Raw genomic sequence first — 16,651 nt, forward strand, 5'->3', positions numbered from 1 at the left:
AATATTCATTTGCATTTTCCAACTCACTTTTTCTAAATGATGTTAAGCTATTGCGTCTTTAGCTACCCCATTTGAATTACCATAAACTATACATGTTTTTTTTTTTTTTTTTTTCAACGTTTTTTATTTATTTTTGGGACAGAGAGAGACAGAGCATGAGCGGGGGAGGGTCAGAGAGAGGGAGACACAGAATCAGAAACAGGCTCCGAGCCATCAGCCCAGAGCCCGACGCGGGGCTCGAACTCACAGACTGCAAGATCGTGACCTGGCTGAAGTCGGACGCTTAACCGACTGCGCCACCCAGGCGCCCCTACATGTTTTGTATCAGTGTCAATCCATTCCATAATGGACTTCTGCCCCTGAAGTGACAGATTGTCTCTGGGTTTTTCTTTTCTTAAAACTTCTATTTTATCAACATGGTCGTAAAAACTCAAACCATTTCAGGGGCGCCTGGGTGGCTCAGTCAGTTAAGTGTCCGACTTCAGTTTAGGTTTAGGTTGTGATCTCACGGATCTTGAAATCGAGCCCTGCATCGGGTTTTATGCTGACAGCTCAGAGCCTGGAGCCTGCTTAGATTCTGTGTCTCCCTCTCTCTCTACCCCAGCCCTGCTTGCGCTCTGTCTCTCTCGTCTCTCAAAAATGAATAAATGTTAAAAAAAAAAAAAAAAAAAAGAACAAAAACCCTCAAACCATTTCAACTGTGCAAAATGAAAGGATAGGATATGAGCCTGTTACAGAAATTGGACCCATTCATTGTATGAATGAACACTGAAAGATTCAAAGCAAGATACTCCTTCTTCCTAACACCACTTCCATCAGCCTTCTATCTTTGCTATACTGATTAATAAAACAGTACTACAATAATTCTATAGGGGTGCCTGGCTGGCTCAGTCAGAAGAGCGTGTGACTCTTGGTCTCAGGGTCATGAATTTGAGCCCCACATTGGGTGTAGAGATTACTTAAATAAATAAATAACAATTTTTAAATAGTAATTCTGTAACACTTCAGTGAATTGAAGAATTCACTTCTATGAAGAAATGAAGAATTACTTTCTATGTCTCAAACATAGAAACATTGGGAAACATAATCCAAAAACTATGTCATCTGTTGCTTAAATAATACAAATTCCTTTGGAAAAAGTATCACAGCAAGTTTGTATACCATATAGTATGTAGTAAGTCCACCTAAAAACCAAGAGCAATTCTCTCTATATTCATAGGTTACAGAAACACTTTGAGAATGAGAACATCTACAACCATTCCAAGATCTCTGGAGGAGATATGCTACATAAACAGAAAGTACAACTAAGGTCATAAAACAGCATCAACCCTACTCTAGCTCCCACCCCAGCTCAGTACAGCAGAAGTGGCATGAGGCAGACAAGGCAAGTGTTTGCCATAGGCTCCAAAAGCACAAAAGCGTTAGTCTTTTTGACTTAAAGAAAGTGTACCTGCTTACTAAGTCTCTTTTAAATAGTGCCAAAAAGTTCTAGAATAAAGAATATAAACATAGTCAATCTAATGCAGTGGTTTCTCACAATTCAGGGCACATCAAAATCAAGTGGAACACCTGTTAAAGCAGAGACAGCTGGGCCTCACCCCCAGTTTATCATCTGGCAGGTCTAAAGTGAGGCCTGAGAATTTGTATTTCAACAAGGTCTGAAGTAGTGCTGACACTGCTGGTCCAGCACCCACTCGGAGAACCACTGCTCTATTGTTCACAGAAGCTGTTCACTGTAGTCTTTATCTTGCAAGATTTCTAATCATTTAACAATAAAATATATCAGCTGCATGTCAGTTTTTAAAATTTTTTAACGTTTTATTTTTGAGAGAGACAGAATATGAGCGAGGGAGGGGTAGAGAGAGAGGAAGACACAGAATCCAAAGCAGGCTCCAGGCTCTAAGCTGTCAGCACAGAGCCTGACAGGGGGCTCAAAATCTCGAACTGTGAGATCATGACCTAAGCCGAAGTAGGATGCTTAATTGACTAAGCCACCCAAGGCACCCCAGTTGCATATCAGTTTTTCAACTTTTTACTGAAAATAATTTCCAAGTTACAAAAAAGTTGCAAGAATAATAGCACAAACACATGCATACACCTGTTACCCAAACTCAGCTACTGATATATCTTGTTGTGTCTATTTTATCATTATTCTCTTCCTCCCTTCTCCACATGCATGAAATATTTTTCCCTAAACCACAGGAGAGAAAAAAGTATACACCATAGTCCTTCACTCCTAAAAACTTCAGCGAGTTATTTCTTAATAAGGATATTCTCTTATTACTCTTATTTAAATTCTCTTAGGGGCGCCTGGGTGGCTCAGTCAGTTGAGCCTCCGACTTCGGCTCGGGTCATGATCTCACAGTTCGTGAGTTCGAGCCCCGCGTTGGGCTCTGTGCTGACAGCTCGGAGCCTGGAGCCTGTTTCAGATTCTGTGTCTCCCTCTCTCTCTCTGACCCTCCCCCGTTCATGCTCTGTCTTTCTCTGTCTCAAAAGTAAATAAACGTTAAAAAAAAAAATTAAAAAAAAAAAAAATTCTCTTAGATACAGTAGTTAACCAATTTCGGTGAATTTAACATTGATAACACTACCACAACCTATATACAGAACAGTTCCATTGTGCCCCAAAATTGCCATGTTTCTTTCTACTTTCCAAATCCTTCCCCAACACCCTGGCAACCACGATTTTCTATTCCTATCATTTTGCTTTTTCCAGAATGTCACAGAAATGGAATCATATTGTATACAGTCTTTTTAAAAATTAGATCAAATACATATAACATAATATTTACCATTTAACCATTTTGAAGTATGCGATTCAGTGGTATTAAGTACATTCACAATGTTATATAACCATCCCCACTATCTATTTCCAGAACATTTTTATCACCCCAAAAGGAAACCTTATACCCATTAAGCAGTCACTCTCCATTTCCCCTCCTCCAGCCCTTGGTAACAACTAAATTACCCACTCTGCTTTCTTTTTCTACAGATATGTCTATTTTGGATATTTTATATAAATGGGATCATATCAGGGGTGCCTGGGTGGCTCAGTCGGTTAGGCCTCTGGCTCTTGATTTAGACTCAGGCCATGATCTCACGGTTTGTGGGACTGAGCCCCACATCACGTTCTGCACTGACAGTGCCAAGCTTGCTTGGCATTCTCTCTCTCCCCCTCTCTGGCCCTTCCCCACTCCTGTGCGCTCTCTCTCAAAATAAATAAACACTTTAAAAAACGGGATCATGTGAGAGTATGTGCTCTTTTGTGCCCAGCTTCTTTCACTCAGCACAATATTTTCAAGATTCATCCAAGTTATAGCATGTATCAGTATTTCATTCCTTTTTATGCAGCATGTAGCCTTTTGAATCTGATTTCTTTTACTTAGTATAATACCTGAAATTCATCCATTTTTAATGTTGAATAGTATTCCATTGTATGTACATACCAAAGTTTATTCATCCAGTCACCAAAACACATGTCACTCCTGATACTTTTTCAAGGAGTGTAATGTTACTCAAGGTAATTTACAACTAATGGGGTTATAACATATTTACAAATGGCAAAAAACCTCAGATATACACAACATTATGTAGGTTCACAATTCTTATCTGCAATTCTAAAAGCCCAAAATCTCTTAAATATCAAGGTTTTTGGTAAATTTTCAGGTCATGTGAAGTCATTTGGAAACAAATCCTGACCAGTACTATACTGAATCCTTTACTGTCTTTAGTCAGTCCTCTTAGTGAGAACATTCATATATTTTGAAGTATTACTATGTTTGATATACATCCCACTGGGGGATAGAATTCATATATGATCTACGTACCACATTATCTTTCTATATTCAGAAAAAGTTATAATTTTGACTTTTGATCCCACAGATTTTGGATAAAACTTGTAGCCCTGTACTTACACAGCTCTAAATGAAACAAAAATTAAATTGATAATTACTAAAGTCAGTGAGCAGGCATTAGTCTTTTTTTCTGTTACAGACTGCCCCCCCCCCCCCCGGCCCCATTACACCAGTGAAAAGGACGAACTCTACCCTACAGTCCCCTTATGAGCAATGTCCATCCCACAAGATCATTGCAGGTTATCACACAACCTAAAAAAACTAACTGCCATTCATAAAAGTCACCTTTTCTGCTAAAATACACATACAGTCTTTTAACAAGCAACTGTTAAAGTTCTTAAAACATCTGATTGCTCCAAGGCATATTCTTCAGCAGATATGACTGCATTGCTATGGAACCTAAATGACCCTTTACTGTTGATCACCTGAGAGGAGATCATAGCTGCTCTCTATATACCTCACAGATATTCACTCATTCCATGCATACTGAGAACGCATCAGTGCCAGACACAGTGGCAAGTGTAACAGGAGGGAACAAGACAGACAAGGCTCCTGCTGTCATGGAACTTTCTAGTGGGAGGAATAAGACACACAAAACCACTGGAAAATAAAAGTGATAGATCCTATGACAACAAACCAGGATATGATGAAAATAACTAAGGAGTGATTTTGGAGTAGTGAGGCAAGCCCCTGAGAGGTGAAACTGAAGCCATGAACTAAATCCCAGAAGACAAGTGAGGATCAGAGGGGAGAACAGTGCAAGGGCCCTGACAGAGAAAGAAGTCTGTATTTGGTCAAGCCTACAGAAAGGCTCAGTGTGGCTAGAGCGTAATAAGAAAGGTGGAGAGCAGTACGGGATGAGGTCAAACAGCTAAGGGCCAGCTCATGCAGGATTCTGTAAGTCAGAACAAGGAGTTGCAAATTTCTTGCAAGTGAGATGGAAAACCTTTAGACGATTTCTGGCATGGCAATAACATGATCTGACAGGTATTTTCAAAATTTCATTCTACTTGCCATGAAGAAATGGATAACATGGGACTAGTAATCCAGTTATCTCATTTAAAACAAAAGAACCATGTATCTACTTTTAATACATCATTACTTCATATAATAAAATGCCAAGAAAAGAGTGTATTTCCTGAAAGGTGATTTTTTTTTAACCACTGTCTTAAATTATTTTACATGAGTATTAATTAATGTCTTACATCTGCCAATTATTCTAACAGCTACTACAGTAAGCAAATTTAAGAACTTCTATGGACCTTATAAATTAATATAAGCATTACTCTGCTAATAAATCTGACAATATATAAATTCAGTCAGTACTAAAGAAATGAAGAGTTTAAATTGCTATTTAAACATCAAGACATCTCCTTTCCAAATATACCAATGCTTAACGAAAACACAATTAAGGAAATAAGACCAAAGCTGAGGTTACTGCTGTCAGTTGAAAAATAACTGCAGCCTATAAATTCTTTTAGTTCCTAAAGATAATAGTGAATGAATACAGTGTGTATGAGACATGCGCACGCGCGCACAAAGACGTGAATGTGTGAATGTGTAAGAACATAACTACTCTTCTGTTTTCACAAACTCAGAATTGATGCTTTTAAAACAAAAAAATAATTAGCTTTCTAAAAAATAATGTTTCTGAGTTTATTCTCAATTTACAGACCAACTATTTCTAGACATGACACAAACATCAAATTATTTCAAGCACAAAAATTTATTTTTATGGATAGTTTCCCTCTGCGGAACCAAACTGAAAAAGCAGCTACCTAGTTAACATGAAAAATTTAATCCATGTAAATTGTTTAGAAGTAAACTATATCCTCAAAACACAGCACACTCTTTCTTGAAGAGTTCTTAAATTTGGATTACTAAGATTCTGTAAATAGATTAATGGTCTACTTTCTTCAACTGAAAATTCTGCAAAAGACACCACTTAAAGATTACTTTCATATTTAAATCATTTCATATTATGTAACCTAAAAATATCAGTCGATACCTTGAATGCCTAACATTTCACTTCCACTTTTTCTGTAATGTATTAAGATTTGAAGGAACTGACCAAACTTGGCACTCTAAGACACTAGGAGGATATTATGAAAAGTTTAATCTGCAGTTCAGACCACAGAGCAGAGGTCAAAGAGAAAGCTCTTCTGGATCTATCCATGAATTTCAACAAAACAGCTGTTGCAGGACTTCATTCTCAGAGCAAGACTGAAAATTCAAGAAACCACTAATTTGTACAATTTCTCTGGAAAGTTGTAAATGTCACGCTGAAGCAATGAAATATAAATTTTCAAATACAGTAAGTTTATTAAATCCTATGGGCTCATACATAAAAACACCACCACCATGAAGAACATAAACAGCAAGTTTAACGATTATATAAAATATATTCAGGGGTAAATGCTACAACACTCACTTTAGATCTCATAGGCACCCAGAAGAACTGGAACAATGCATCCTCATCGCCCATGTGTGGACAAACAGCCACAAAGAACCACAGCTAAGACTAAAGCTGGCTGTTATTTGAAGACATCAACAGGAGGCTTCTGGAAATCTTAACTGTGGTTTCTTAAAAAAATTTTGAGTAGCACATGATGCAGAGATCTGACAAATACCCTTCCTAACCCAAGGCCACATGCATGTCCAGAAACTCACCTGTGTTATACTCCTTCAACTGCAAGTCCTTTACAGGCGTGCCATCAGGAGTCCGAAAGGCATTAAGAATCTGCAAGAATACGGTGTTTACACTAATGACACAAATCATTATCTAACACTGAATATTTAACTTTCCTTTTTGTTTTTATTCTATATAATTTAAAGCAATCATTACTTTATAAAGGCAAAATTAACCCATGCATACTCTAGGCACTCAAAACTGTTAATGAGTAGAACATAATTATTAAAAAATTCCTAAGTACGTAAAAAAGGCAGAAAGAGCATAACTGTCAAGAACTTGAGCTTTGAAATCAGACTGCCTACATTTCAAGCCTCTCCTGCTCTCTTGCTGTGTAACTTTTCAGTGCCAAGTTTCTCATCTGTTAAAGAGAAGATGATGCCCTAGGCTCAAGTCAGTAGAGGGCCATGGCACCTAACTCCCTCACACCTAGTCAGTTCTTTTCCTCATCTTCAAATGGATTGTTCTCTCCCAGCAGTCAGGCTTGGCTCAAATGTCATTTTCTTAGTGATGCCTTCCCCAAATACCCGATCAAAAACAGCCCCTACCCCAGTTACGCTCTACACCTTTATTTATCTTCAGAGCATTTATCACTACCTGAAATTATGGGGTTTTGTTTACTTTTTTATTATCCATGGAGGCAGTGACTTTACAATATCCACTGCTATATTATTCAGTGCCCAGCATATGCTTAATATTTACAGGGAATGAATAAAGAGTACCTATTCATAAGGTACTGTGATAATTAAAGAACTAATGCATGTAGATGTCACGTAATGCCTGGCACAGAGTAAGCAGTTTGCTCTTCTTATTGTAATATTCTGACCAGATTTCCCTGTAAGTTCAGCTATAATTTAGTCAGCCAGTCCTTTAACAATGACGAGTTAGGCAGCTCCCAGTTCGTACTGTTGTAAATAAACTGCCTCTTTATGTATGCAATCCAATCCTCCCTCTTAGATTATGCCCTAAAGGATGATTATCGGTCCAAGGACAGCAATTATTTGTCAAAATTTTTTGTTTGTTTGTTTTTAACAAACCCCACCTCAGTGAGTGAATGTATAACTGCTGAAACCTAAATAAGTTCTATGGATTGTACCAAAGCCAATTTCCTGGTTTAGCTATTGTCCTGTAGTAATACAAGACGTTAACCCTGCAGGAAGGACACCCAAAACTTCCATGTACATTTCTTTGCACCTTCTTGTGAATCTATTAACTTTTCAAAATACAAAGTCAAAAAACATTTTTTTAATTGACAGAAAAAAAAAAAAAAGGAAAAAGAAGAAAGAGGCTTACCTCTTCTTTTGTGGCATTTTCAGGCACCCCGCTTAATCGAATAAGCTTGCTTGGTTTCTCCTCACTTGGGCCAGTCCTATAATCTTGATCCTTGAATCCACAATAAAAGATTATTTCAGAAATGAGTATATGTTAGTATGCAAATGAAAGTGAAGGTAAAATACAGGTTCTTAGGAGCAAAATCAAAATGACTTGCATCATATAAGGTATGAAAAACTATAATTTTCTCTATTTTTTTGAGTTCCAAAATTTAATTTCAAATCATTAGTATATAAGTGAGCTAAAACCAAGGCTCACTGAAGAGTCCTGGAATATAAAGCAGAGCATTAAGAGAAACAACATTGAACAGGACTTATAATTAGGGGAAAAAAACATATTCTCAAAAATATAATTTTCTTTTCCTGAATGAGAAAATAGAAAAAATTCTTAAACCAGATGCCATTTGTCAAAGATGTCAACTATAAACAAATTTCAGAACAAGACCAAAAGGTGTCACCTGACCATACAACGTAACAGTATAATTCAGAGAAATACGCATTTTCCATATTCACAAAAGCCTTAACTCCGATGTCTTTTACTCTTGAAAATATCCTGAACAATGAATTATATAGTCAATCAGCTCTAACATTCTCAAAATCCATTTGGTTAGCATGTCTTAGGATTACCGTCCAAAATAACAGTAACCTGAGTAGAGATGAGTAAAGTCTATTTCAAAGATAATATTTGCATTAACCAACTGCAAACATAATTCACTTCTCTTAGATTATATATGTTAAATTATATATTATATATATTGAAATTCAACAATTAAGTTAATTAAGTTAACTGTAAGAATATACCTGCAATATTACCATCACTTCCTTACAACTAGGAAGACTCCTAGGTATTCTGTATATCCTAAATGAGTTTAAACAAAAAAATGGACCCTACAGTGCCTAGGTGGCTCAGTCGGTTGACTGTCCGACTCTTGGTTTTGGCTCAAGTCATGACCTCCAGGTTTGTGGCTTCAAGCCCTGCGTAGGGCTCTGGGCTGATGGCACGGAGCCTGCTTGGGATTCTCTCTCTCTATCCCTCTCTATGCCCCTCCTCTGCTTGCTTGCACAGATGAGCTCTCTCTTTCAACATAAATAAATAAACTTAAAAAAAAAACAAAACAAAACATAGAAAATGTTCCCTAAATAGCTACAAGGCCTGACTAGCAAGAATTTAGAGAACCAACTCCCAAAGACATACTTTCTAACTAAATTATCCTAATGCATTTCAATCAGCACCATAAAGCAAAATAAGAGATACATGAGTTGCTCTAGAGATGTACATTCCATTCCTGAATATACATTTTGGGTTTATTTTTTTTAAGGATTTTATTTTTAAATAATCTCTACATCCAACCTGGGGCTCTAATTTACAACCCTGAGATCAAGATTCACATGCTCTACTGACTGAGCAAGCCAGGAGCCTCCCAGGACCAAGGATCCTGGACTCTACACTTCATCCAGCAGAAAAGCAATCTACTCCATTAACATACCTGAAGGTCCCGTTGGGCATCTCGGGAAGTTTTGCCCTCTGGAAAAGACTTGCTCTGGCCATAGGCAAATATTTGGCTTCCTGGCAGCCTGTGATCCACATCACGGTACTCCATGCTTCTGTAATCAGTGTCTTCCCGGCCAAGAAAGTCCAGACCACCTTCTTCTTTAAACACACCAGCATCTGAACTCTGTTGCTCACCTCCAGAAAGCTGTGACTTGTCTTGGTCTTGAAGTGGACTTTCGCTGTTCTGAAAGTCCGATGAAGACTCATGTTCAAAGGTTACATCTTGTTTTTCTCCTTCTCTTGTTTCTGAATGTTCAAATTCTCCTTTCTGAATGCCAAAAGCAGGCCTTTCTGTTGTATGGTCATGTGTGGATTCTTCTCTCTTGTTCACGTTCATACCAGAATGTTCTCTATCTTGTGTAGAGGGTTGTATGTAATCCAAAATATTTGGATCCACAGAGGGCATCTCCCTATCTTTAAACTCCATACAAGGTCCCACCTCTCTGCTCCTAAAATCCTGATCAGTCCTGGACCGGTGTCTACCTCTGAAATCTGAGTGTGGCGTATCCCTGTCCCTAAAGTCTAGATCACTAGTACCTGAACCTCGGCCTCTAAAGTCCACCTGTGTTCCGTCTTTGTCCCTGAAGTCCAAATCAGATACATCTCTATTCCTAAAATCAGAACGGGACTGATCTCTGGCCCTGAAATCCAAATCCGACAAATCTCTTCCCCTAAAATCTGCATGGGATCCATCCCGGCCTCTGAAATCTAAATCATAAGTGCCCCGGCCCCTGAAGTCAGATGAAGGAGCATCCCTACCTCTGAAGTCAACAGTGTGAGCATCCCTGTCTCTGTAGTTCATGTGAGATGTCTCCCTACCTCTATAATCCATAGAAGTACCATCTCCACCCCTATAGTCCATAGGTGGTCCTTCTCTATCCCGAAAATCCCCAGAATGTATGTCCCTACCCCTGAAGTCCAACTGTGATGAATCTCTGTTCTGGAAATCAGAAGATGAAAAATCTCCCCCCCTGAAATCATGTCCAGGTCCCTCCCCTCCTCGATAGTCACCATGCGGTCCGTCTCTAGCGCCATAGCTGAAAGAATGCTCCTCTACATTTGCAAAGGGAGGCCCCGAATGCCCCTGGAAATCAAAGGGAAGTGAATCTCTGCCAGGAAAGTTGCCAGAGTGTCTCTCTTGAGCATGACTCTTAAGGGGAGGAGGAGGATAATCCCTGTTCCACCCGGGAGCAAACCTTTCTTCTTGGCTCCCACTGTAGAAACAAAGACAGTGTTATTCATATTGTCCAGAGAGTTTGAAATCTACACACCAGCATATTCTTCTCTAATCACAGCACATTCTTCTGCAAACATTTTTTTTTTTTGGCAGAGTTCTGTAACAAGGTCCTAGATCTGCAGAAAACAGCAATGTTTTGCTATTTTAAGACGAAGTGGCGGAGTAAACTTTTATGCTCCCATTTCAGAACACGAGGAAAGTCAACACAAGGTTTTCAACATGACTGCTGCAGAAAAAGCTTTCACCCAGTCCTGCAACAGGGAAAATCCGCAACACCAGATAAGCTAGCAATGGTGACACACTACAAAAATTTCCATTTCCTACAGCCAGGGAACTTAGAATTCCAAGATCAACATGATGATTCCTATACATCAAATAAATCAATGCACCATAAATGTATGACAGTAAATTTTAGGCGATGTCTTTCTCATTTCAGCATACAGGGATAACATTCCAAAATATTTGATTACAGCTACAGCATGGACACTACCTAGATCAGAATGAATGCAGGTCCAAAATGAAAGAACACTGGCTGTATATCACCAGCAGGAGAACACAAGTGTATACCAGCTGAGCATCAGCCCTGGCTGTATCTAAAATCCAGTTCTACAGTGGCTCCACCTAGAAGCGCTCTCACCTGGGTCCTAATATTAATACTATCCAAGAGTATCACAAAAGGCAGCATGAAATCATGCCACGAAGCGTTCATACATCAACCTAGCCAAGCAACAGCATCCAGAAGCTTAATGCTGAAAGGGACTTAGAGCATTAGGCCTTCAAGTATTATCTCCAAGTCCCAAAAGCTGATATTCCAGAATCTAATGCCTCATGCTATTTAATAGTAATAAAATATATTTAAAAAATAAGCAAAGTAAATATTAAATTCACATTCTCAGTTTACAAAACTCAAGAGATAAATGAGAACTGCTCTAGTCTTTCATTCTACCCAAATCTTCCCTAACCTTCAGACCATTTTACATGCTTTGGCTTTGGTAAAAGGGAATTTAAATCTGCAATTAGATACCTAGATCCTAAGCTTGAGGGGAAGGAGAGAGCATGAAAAAGGAAAACATGAAATGATCTGAAGGGTTATCTGCTATTTTGCAGTAAAACAAAAGTATTATATTAGGAAATCAAGTCCAAATCAGCTATCTTCTTCCAGAATATATAGGTTCTATTGTATGACCCTTCTGAGCACAGACTACACCACCAGAGAAAGACTTGAAGGACACTCAGTTCAGGAGAAAGTTACAAGGCCAAATCCTTTCTTAAAATAATAGGACTTCAACAACAGTAACCTGAACATTAGAATGATGTATATTTAATGGATTTCCAGAACATGATGATTTCTATTAGCTCCCATTAATTATGTCTATGTGGTTCATCATAAGAGGAGCAAGTTTAAATGTTCTTCATAATACAGTATTGCACTAAAACTGATGCATTACCACTAACTCTAGTGTTTTATTTAAAATCATCAAATCCCAATAATTAGCTTACAGTAAGCCTCAGTAGATAGACACTTATGGGTGCTGAGGCATCTAAATCTACATGTTTTCTGACCAGAATGCATCTAACACTGTCTTTGAATACTGCCCTAAGATTATCTTACTCTCTTAAGTTGGGAAGATCAAATTCATCTAGAGTAACCTACCCCTACCGTACTTTAGGGTTCTTAGAACTGTATTTTATGCAAGATACAGTTCTATTAACGTAAAATAGCAGCGACTACAAAAGCCATTTTCAACCAAATAAGATAAAACGTAAGAAGTTAAAATGAAATAATCATTTTCCTACAAGATATCTTTTTTAAAATCCAGAGCATAAGTCTTTCAAAAACTTATGCTATATAAACTATGTCTCCCTTTTAGTCAAAGATCTTAAAAATAGCATGTAATAACTTATTTATTTTTTTTCAACGTTTTTTTTTTTTTTTTTTTTTTTTTTATTTATTTTTGGGACAGAGAGAGACAGAGCATGAACGGGGGAGGGGCAGAGAGAGAGGGAGACACAGAATCGGAAACAGGCTCCAGGCTCCGAGCCATCGGCCCAGAGCCTGACGCGGGGCTCGAACTCACGGACCGCGAGATCGTGACCTGGCTGAAGTCGGACGCTTAACCGACTGCGCCACCCAGGCGCCCCTGTAATAACTTATTTAAAATGAAGGGAAATATGACAATAAATTTCATATTTAAAAAAAAAGGAACTAGTAAAACGGATCTCTGGTTACAGAAGGAAAAAAAATGAAGGTGGGGAAATAGAATTTTAAATAATAAATTGGTGAAAAGAAAAATGTTCTAAAAACTTTTTTTTTTTAAGTTATACAATAGAGCTAAGGTTACCCAACATTTCTTGAGGCTTATCTAAACAATCTAAATTAGGTTAATTTGTATAAGAAACAGCCTTATTTACAAAACAGTCATCCATAAATATGGGCAAAAAAGGATAAATTACAATCTAAATATTTAAAAATGTTAAAGTATAAGCTCACTGATCTAGATTAGGGATTGGTAAAGTTTCCACAAAGAGCCAGACAGTATTGATATTAGGCTTTGCAGTCTTTAATTTTTTTTTTTTTTTTAACGTTTATTTATTTTTGAGACAGAGAGAGACAGCATGAACGGGGGAGGGGCAGAGAGAGAGGGAGACACAGAATCGGAAGCAAGCTCCAGGCTCTGAGCCATCAGCCCAGAGCCCGACGTGGGGCTCGAACTCGCGGACCGCAAGATCGTGACCTGAGCTGAAGTCGGACGCTTAACCAACTGAGCCACCCAGGCACCCCAGGCTTTGCAGTCTTGATCACAACTATTCAACTTTGCCATTGTGGCATGGAAGCAATCATAGACAATTTAGAAACAAATGGCTATGTTCCAATAAAACAAAAGTGAGCTGCAGGCTATAATTTACTGACCACTGACACACACCTTAAATTTTAAAAGGAAAAACATACCCAGCATCACCACCATTGCTTTAATTTAAAGACCGCTGAGCAGAAAGACCCCTATCATTTAGTATGTATGAAACACTAGCTTTACTAAATATTATATGGATTTAAGAAACCCAGTTCTCAACCTAAATTTTTCATTGGAATCCCAAGCTTCAGAATAGTGAGAACACTTTTTGAATTTGCATGATACACTTTGCAGATTGCCAATCCAAAAGAAAATTTACTAGTAACAGAAGTTTCAAGGGAACATCAATATTTTTTAATGTGTAATATGATAGGTTGGATTTCTTTGCCATACACAAAGTAAAACCATAAAAATCACATTCCTTTGGCACCTTATTGTCAGCACAATGCAAAGGTTTTAAAAATACAATCATCAGTATTTGTTATATTGGCTATAAAAAAATTAACTCCCTGCAAATCTAAAATCAATCTACTACTAACTGAATGGTACTACTTTCTCAACTTCTCTTTGTACCCAGTAATCCCTAAAATTGAAATGTACCTCAGAAAATTGCATTAAGTAATTTTTTTTCCTGATAACTATTTTGGTAACTGAAACACAATGTGCTGTGGGCAAAACATAGCTCTGGATTCTAGACATAAATTAGTGAAATTAATAAAATGTTTATGTACATATATAAATGTTTATGTACGTTTTTGCTAGCTTTCCTTTTTAGCCACATTATGTATTACTTTCTTAAAAGAAACAGAAAAATAATGATCAGGGGATAATTTTTTAATATTTAAAAAAAGTGCTAAGGGGCACGTGGGTGGCTCAGCCAATTAAGCGTCTGACTTCGACTCAAGTCACAATCTCACAGTTCATGGGTTCAAGCCCCAAGTTGGGCTCTGTGCTGACAGCTCAGAACCTGGAGCCTGCTTTGGATTCTGTGTCTCCCTCTGTCTCTGCCTCTCCCCTGCCTATACTCACTCTTTCTCTCTTTCTCTCAAAAATAAATAAACATTAAAAAAAAAAAAAAAAGGCACTAAAACACAAAACACTTGGTAAGCTTGGTATTCAACCTCACAGTCACTTTGGAAAGGACCAGAAATTTTTTTTAAGTTTATTTACTTATTTATTCAGAGAGAAAGAGAGAGACAGAGAGAGACAGCATGAGTGGAGGAGGGACAGAGAGAGAATCCTAGGTAGGCTCTGTTCTGTCAGCAAGGGGGCATGAACTCACAGCCCTGAGATCATGACCTGAGCTGCTCTGGTTTTTTAAAAATAACAGAAACTATTTAAAAAATTTCTAGGGGTTCCTGGGTGGCTGAGTCAGTTAAATGTCTGACTCTTGGTTTCAGCTCAGGTCATGATCTCATGGTTGTGAGACGAAGCCCCGAGTCAGGCTCTGCACTGGGCATGAATGAAGCCTGACTGAGATCTCTCTCTTCTGCTTGCTCGTGTGTGTGTGTGTGTGTGTGTGTGTGTGTGTGTGTGTGCGTGCGCGCGGGTGCACGTGCTCTCTCTAAATAAATATACAAACAAGAGCTGTTTTTGTACAAAGTAAGTATTCCCCTTTATGGCAGACCAAAAAATGTCATCATTACAAAATTTCAATGTTCAAATTTCAAGACTTACCGAAAAGGTCCTGTTCTGTTAGCAGATCGAGAATCCCCCCACATCTCTATGTCAAGAGGGCCCAGTAAATAGATCCTTTTGCTACCCAACTGTGTAGTTATAGTAGTACCTGTATATAACAAACCACAAAAAACAAACACATTAGAACACGAAGTAAAGGCTAAACTAATTTCTGCCACCCTGGCTTATCAGGAACAACAGCAGGGATATTTTCAGAAGTCACTTTTAAACATTTACTTATTACTTTATAACAAGAGAAATACATTAAAAAAAATTTTTTAGAGCAAGAGAGAGAACGCACAAGAGTAGGGAAGAGAAAGAGAGAGCGAGAGAGCGAGAGAGCGAGAGAGCGAGAGAGAGAGAGAGAGAGAGAGAGAGAATCTCAAGCAGGCTCCACACTCAGTGCATAGCCCAAAGCAGGGCACAATCTCATGACCCTGGAATCATGACCTGAGCCAAAATCAAGAGACAGACACTCAACCAGATTAAACCACTAAGTGCCCCAAGAAATTCACTTTTAAATATGTGTACCCTGGGGCATCACAAATTTCTCAATGTACTAAGAATGCTTTACACTTACTAAATACTTACTAATTTTTCCAGCATCCATTCACCTTCCTTTTTGGAAACAGCATCTCAACATTGACACCATTCTCAGTCTGTGGTTGAGCCCACACAATCCAGCCTGGCCAATTAGAACAGTCTACCGCCCTCATCACAGTGATTGCTCAAAAAATGGCCATGTACTGGGGGTCCGGGTGGCTCAGTCGGTTAAGCGTCAGATTCTTGATTTTGGCTCAGGTCAAGATCTCACAGTTGTGAGATCAGCCCCAAGTCAGGGCTCCACACTAGGCATGGAGCCTGCTCCCTCTCCCTATGCTCCTCCCCAGCTCCTGCACCTGCTTTCAAGCTAGCTTGCAAGCTTGCTCTCTCTCAAAAAAAAAAAAGGGGGGCGGGGGCATGTACTAAGATGTACCACTATGGTATAAACATTATTTTGAATTAAAAGAAATCAAAACCTAGCAGGAAAAACTTTTTATCTCCTTCTTAACTGCCTGATTGTACAGGAAGAGAGCAATTAAGAGAGATTCCTCTGTACCAAAAAACTTATCTGCATAATAAGGCAAACTTTGTTTCTCTTCTCACCTTTCTGCTAATGGTCTTCCTCCCCTTTGTACCTTAAGACCACTACCCTTCTCCTTATTCAGTATGTCTTACAAACCTCTTGTTGCCATACTGCTTTGAGAATTTCATGTCTGTATGGATTCCTCATATGTATGACACTAAATTTAATTTTCTCCTGTTAAAAAATAAAAAAAAAAAAAAATTAAAATGGGCATGTAACCCAAGGCAAGCTTAGAAGCCATCTCCAGGATTTTTGCTGCAGCTACTAAAAAAGATTAAGGGACACCTGGGTGGCTGATTCAGTTAAGGCTCCAACTCTTGATCTCTGCTCAGG

General features: G+C 38.4%; 1 protein-coding gene across 8 annotated transcripts in view; it reads right to left on the reverse strand.

Annotated features, from left to right (window-relative positions):
* RBM6 (RNA binding motif protein 6) overlaps positions 1-16,651 on the reverse strand; it is a 105,710-nt gene that overhangs the window by 68,797 nt on the left and 20,262 nt on the right. For 3 of the 8 annotated variants that reach the window (XM_058726858.1, XM_058726859.1, XM_058726861.1), the window contains 4 exons: positions 15,193-15,301; positions 9,362-10,640; positions 7,837-7,926; positions 6,525-6,594 (listed from right to left, as the gene is read on the reverse strand). In XM_058726858.1, coding sequence (XP_058582841.1) covers positions 6,525-6,594; positions 7,837-7,926; positions 9,362-10,640; positions 15,193-15,236 — 1,483 coding nt within the window. In that variant the 5' untranslated portion in view covers positions 15,237-15,301. Of the gene's footprint in view, positions 1-6,524; positions 6,595-7,836; positions 7,927-9,361; positions 10,659-15,192; positions 15,302-16,414; positions 16,493-16,651 lie in introns of those variants that run through there. The other 5 variants (XM_058726857.1, XM_058726856.1, XM_058726862.1 and 2 more) reach the window with 4 other exon arrangements.

Source organism: Neofelis nebulosa, chromosome 4 (genome assembly GCF_028018385.1).
Source record: "Neofelis nebulosa isolate mNeoNeb1 chromosome 4, mNeoNeb1.pri, whole genome shotgun sequence".
NCBI classification, from domain to species: Eukaryota; Metazoa; Chordata; class Mammalia; order Carnivora; family Felidae; genus Neofelis; species Neofelis nebulosa.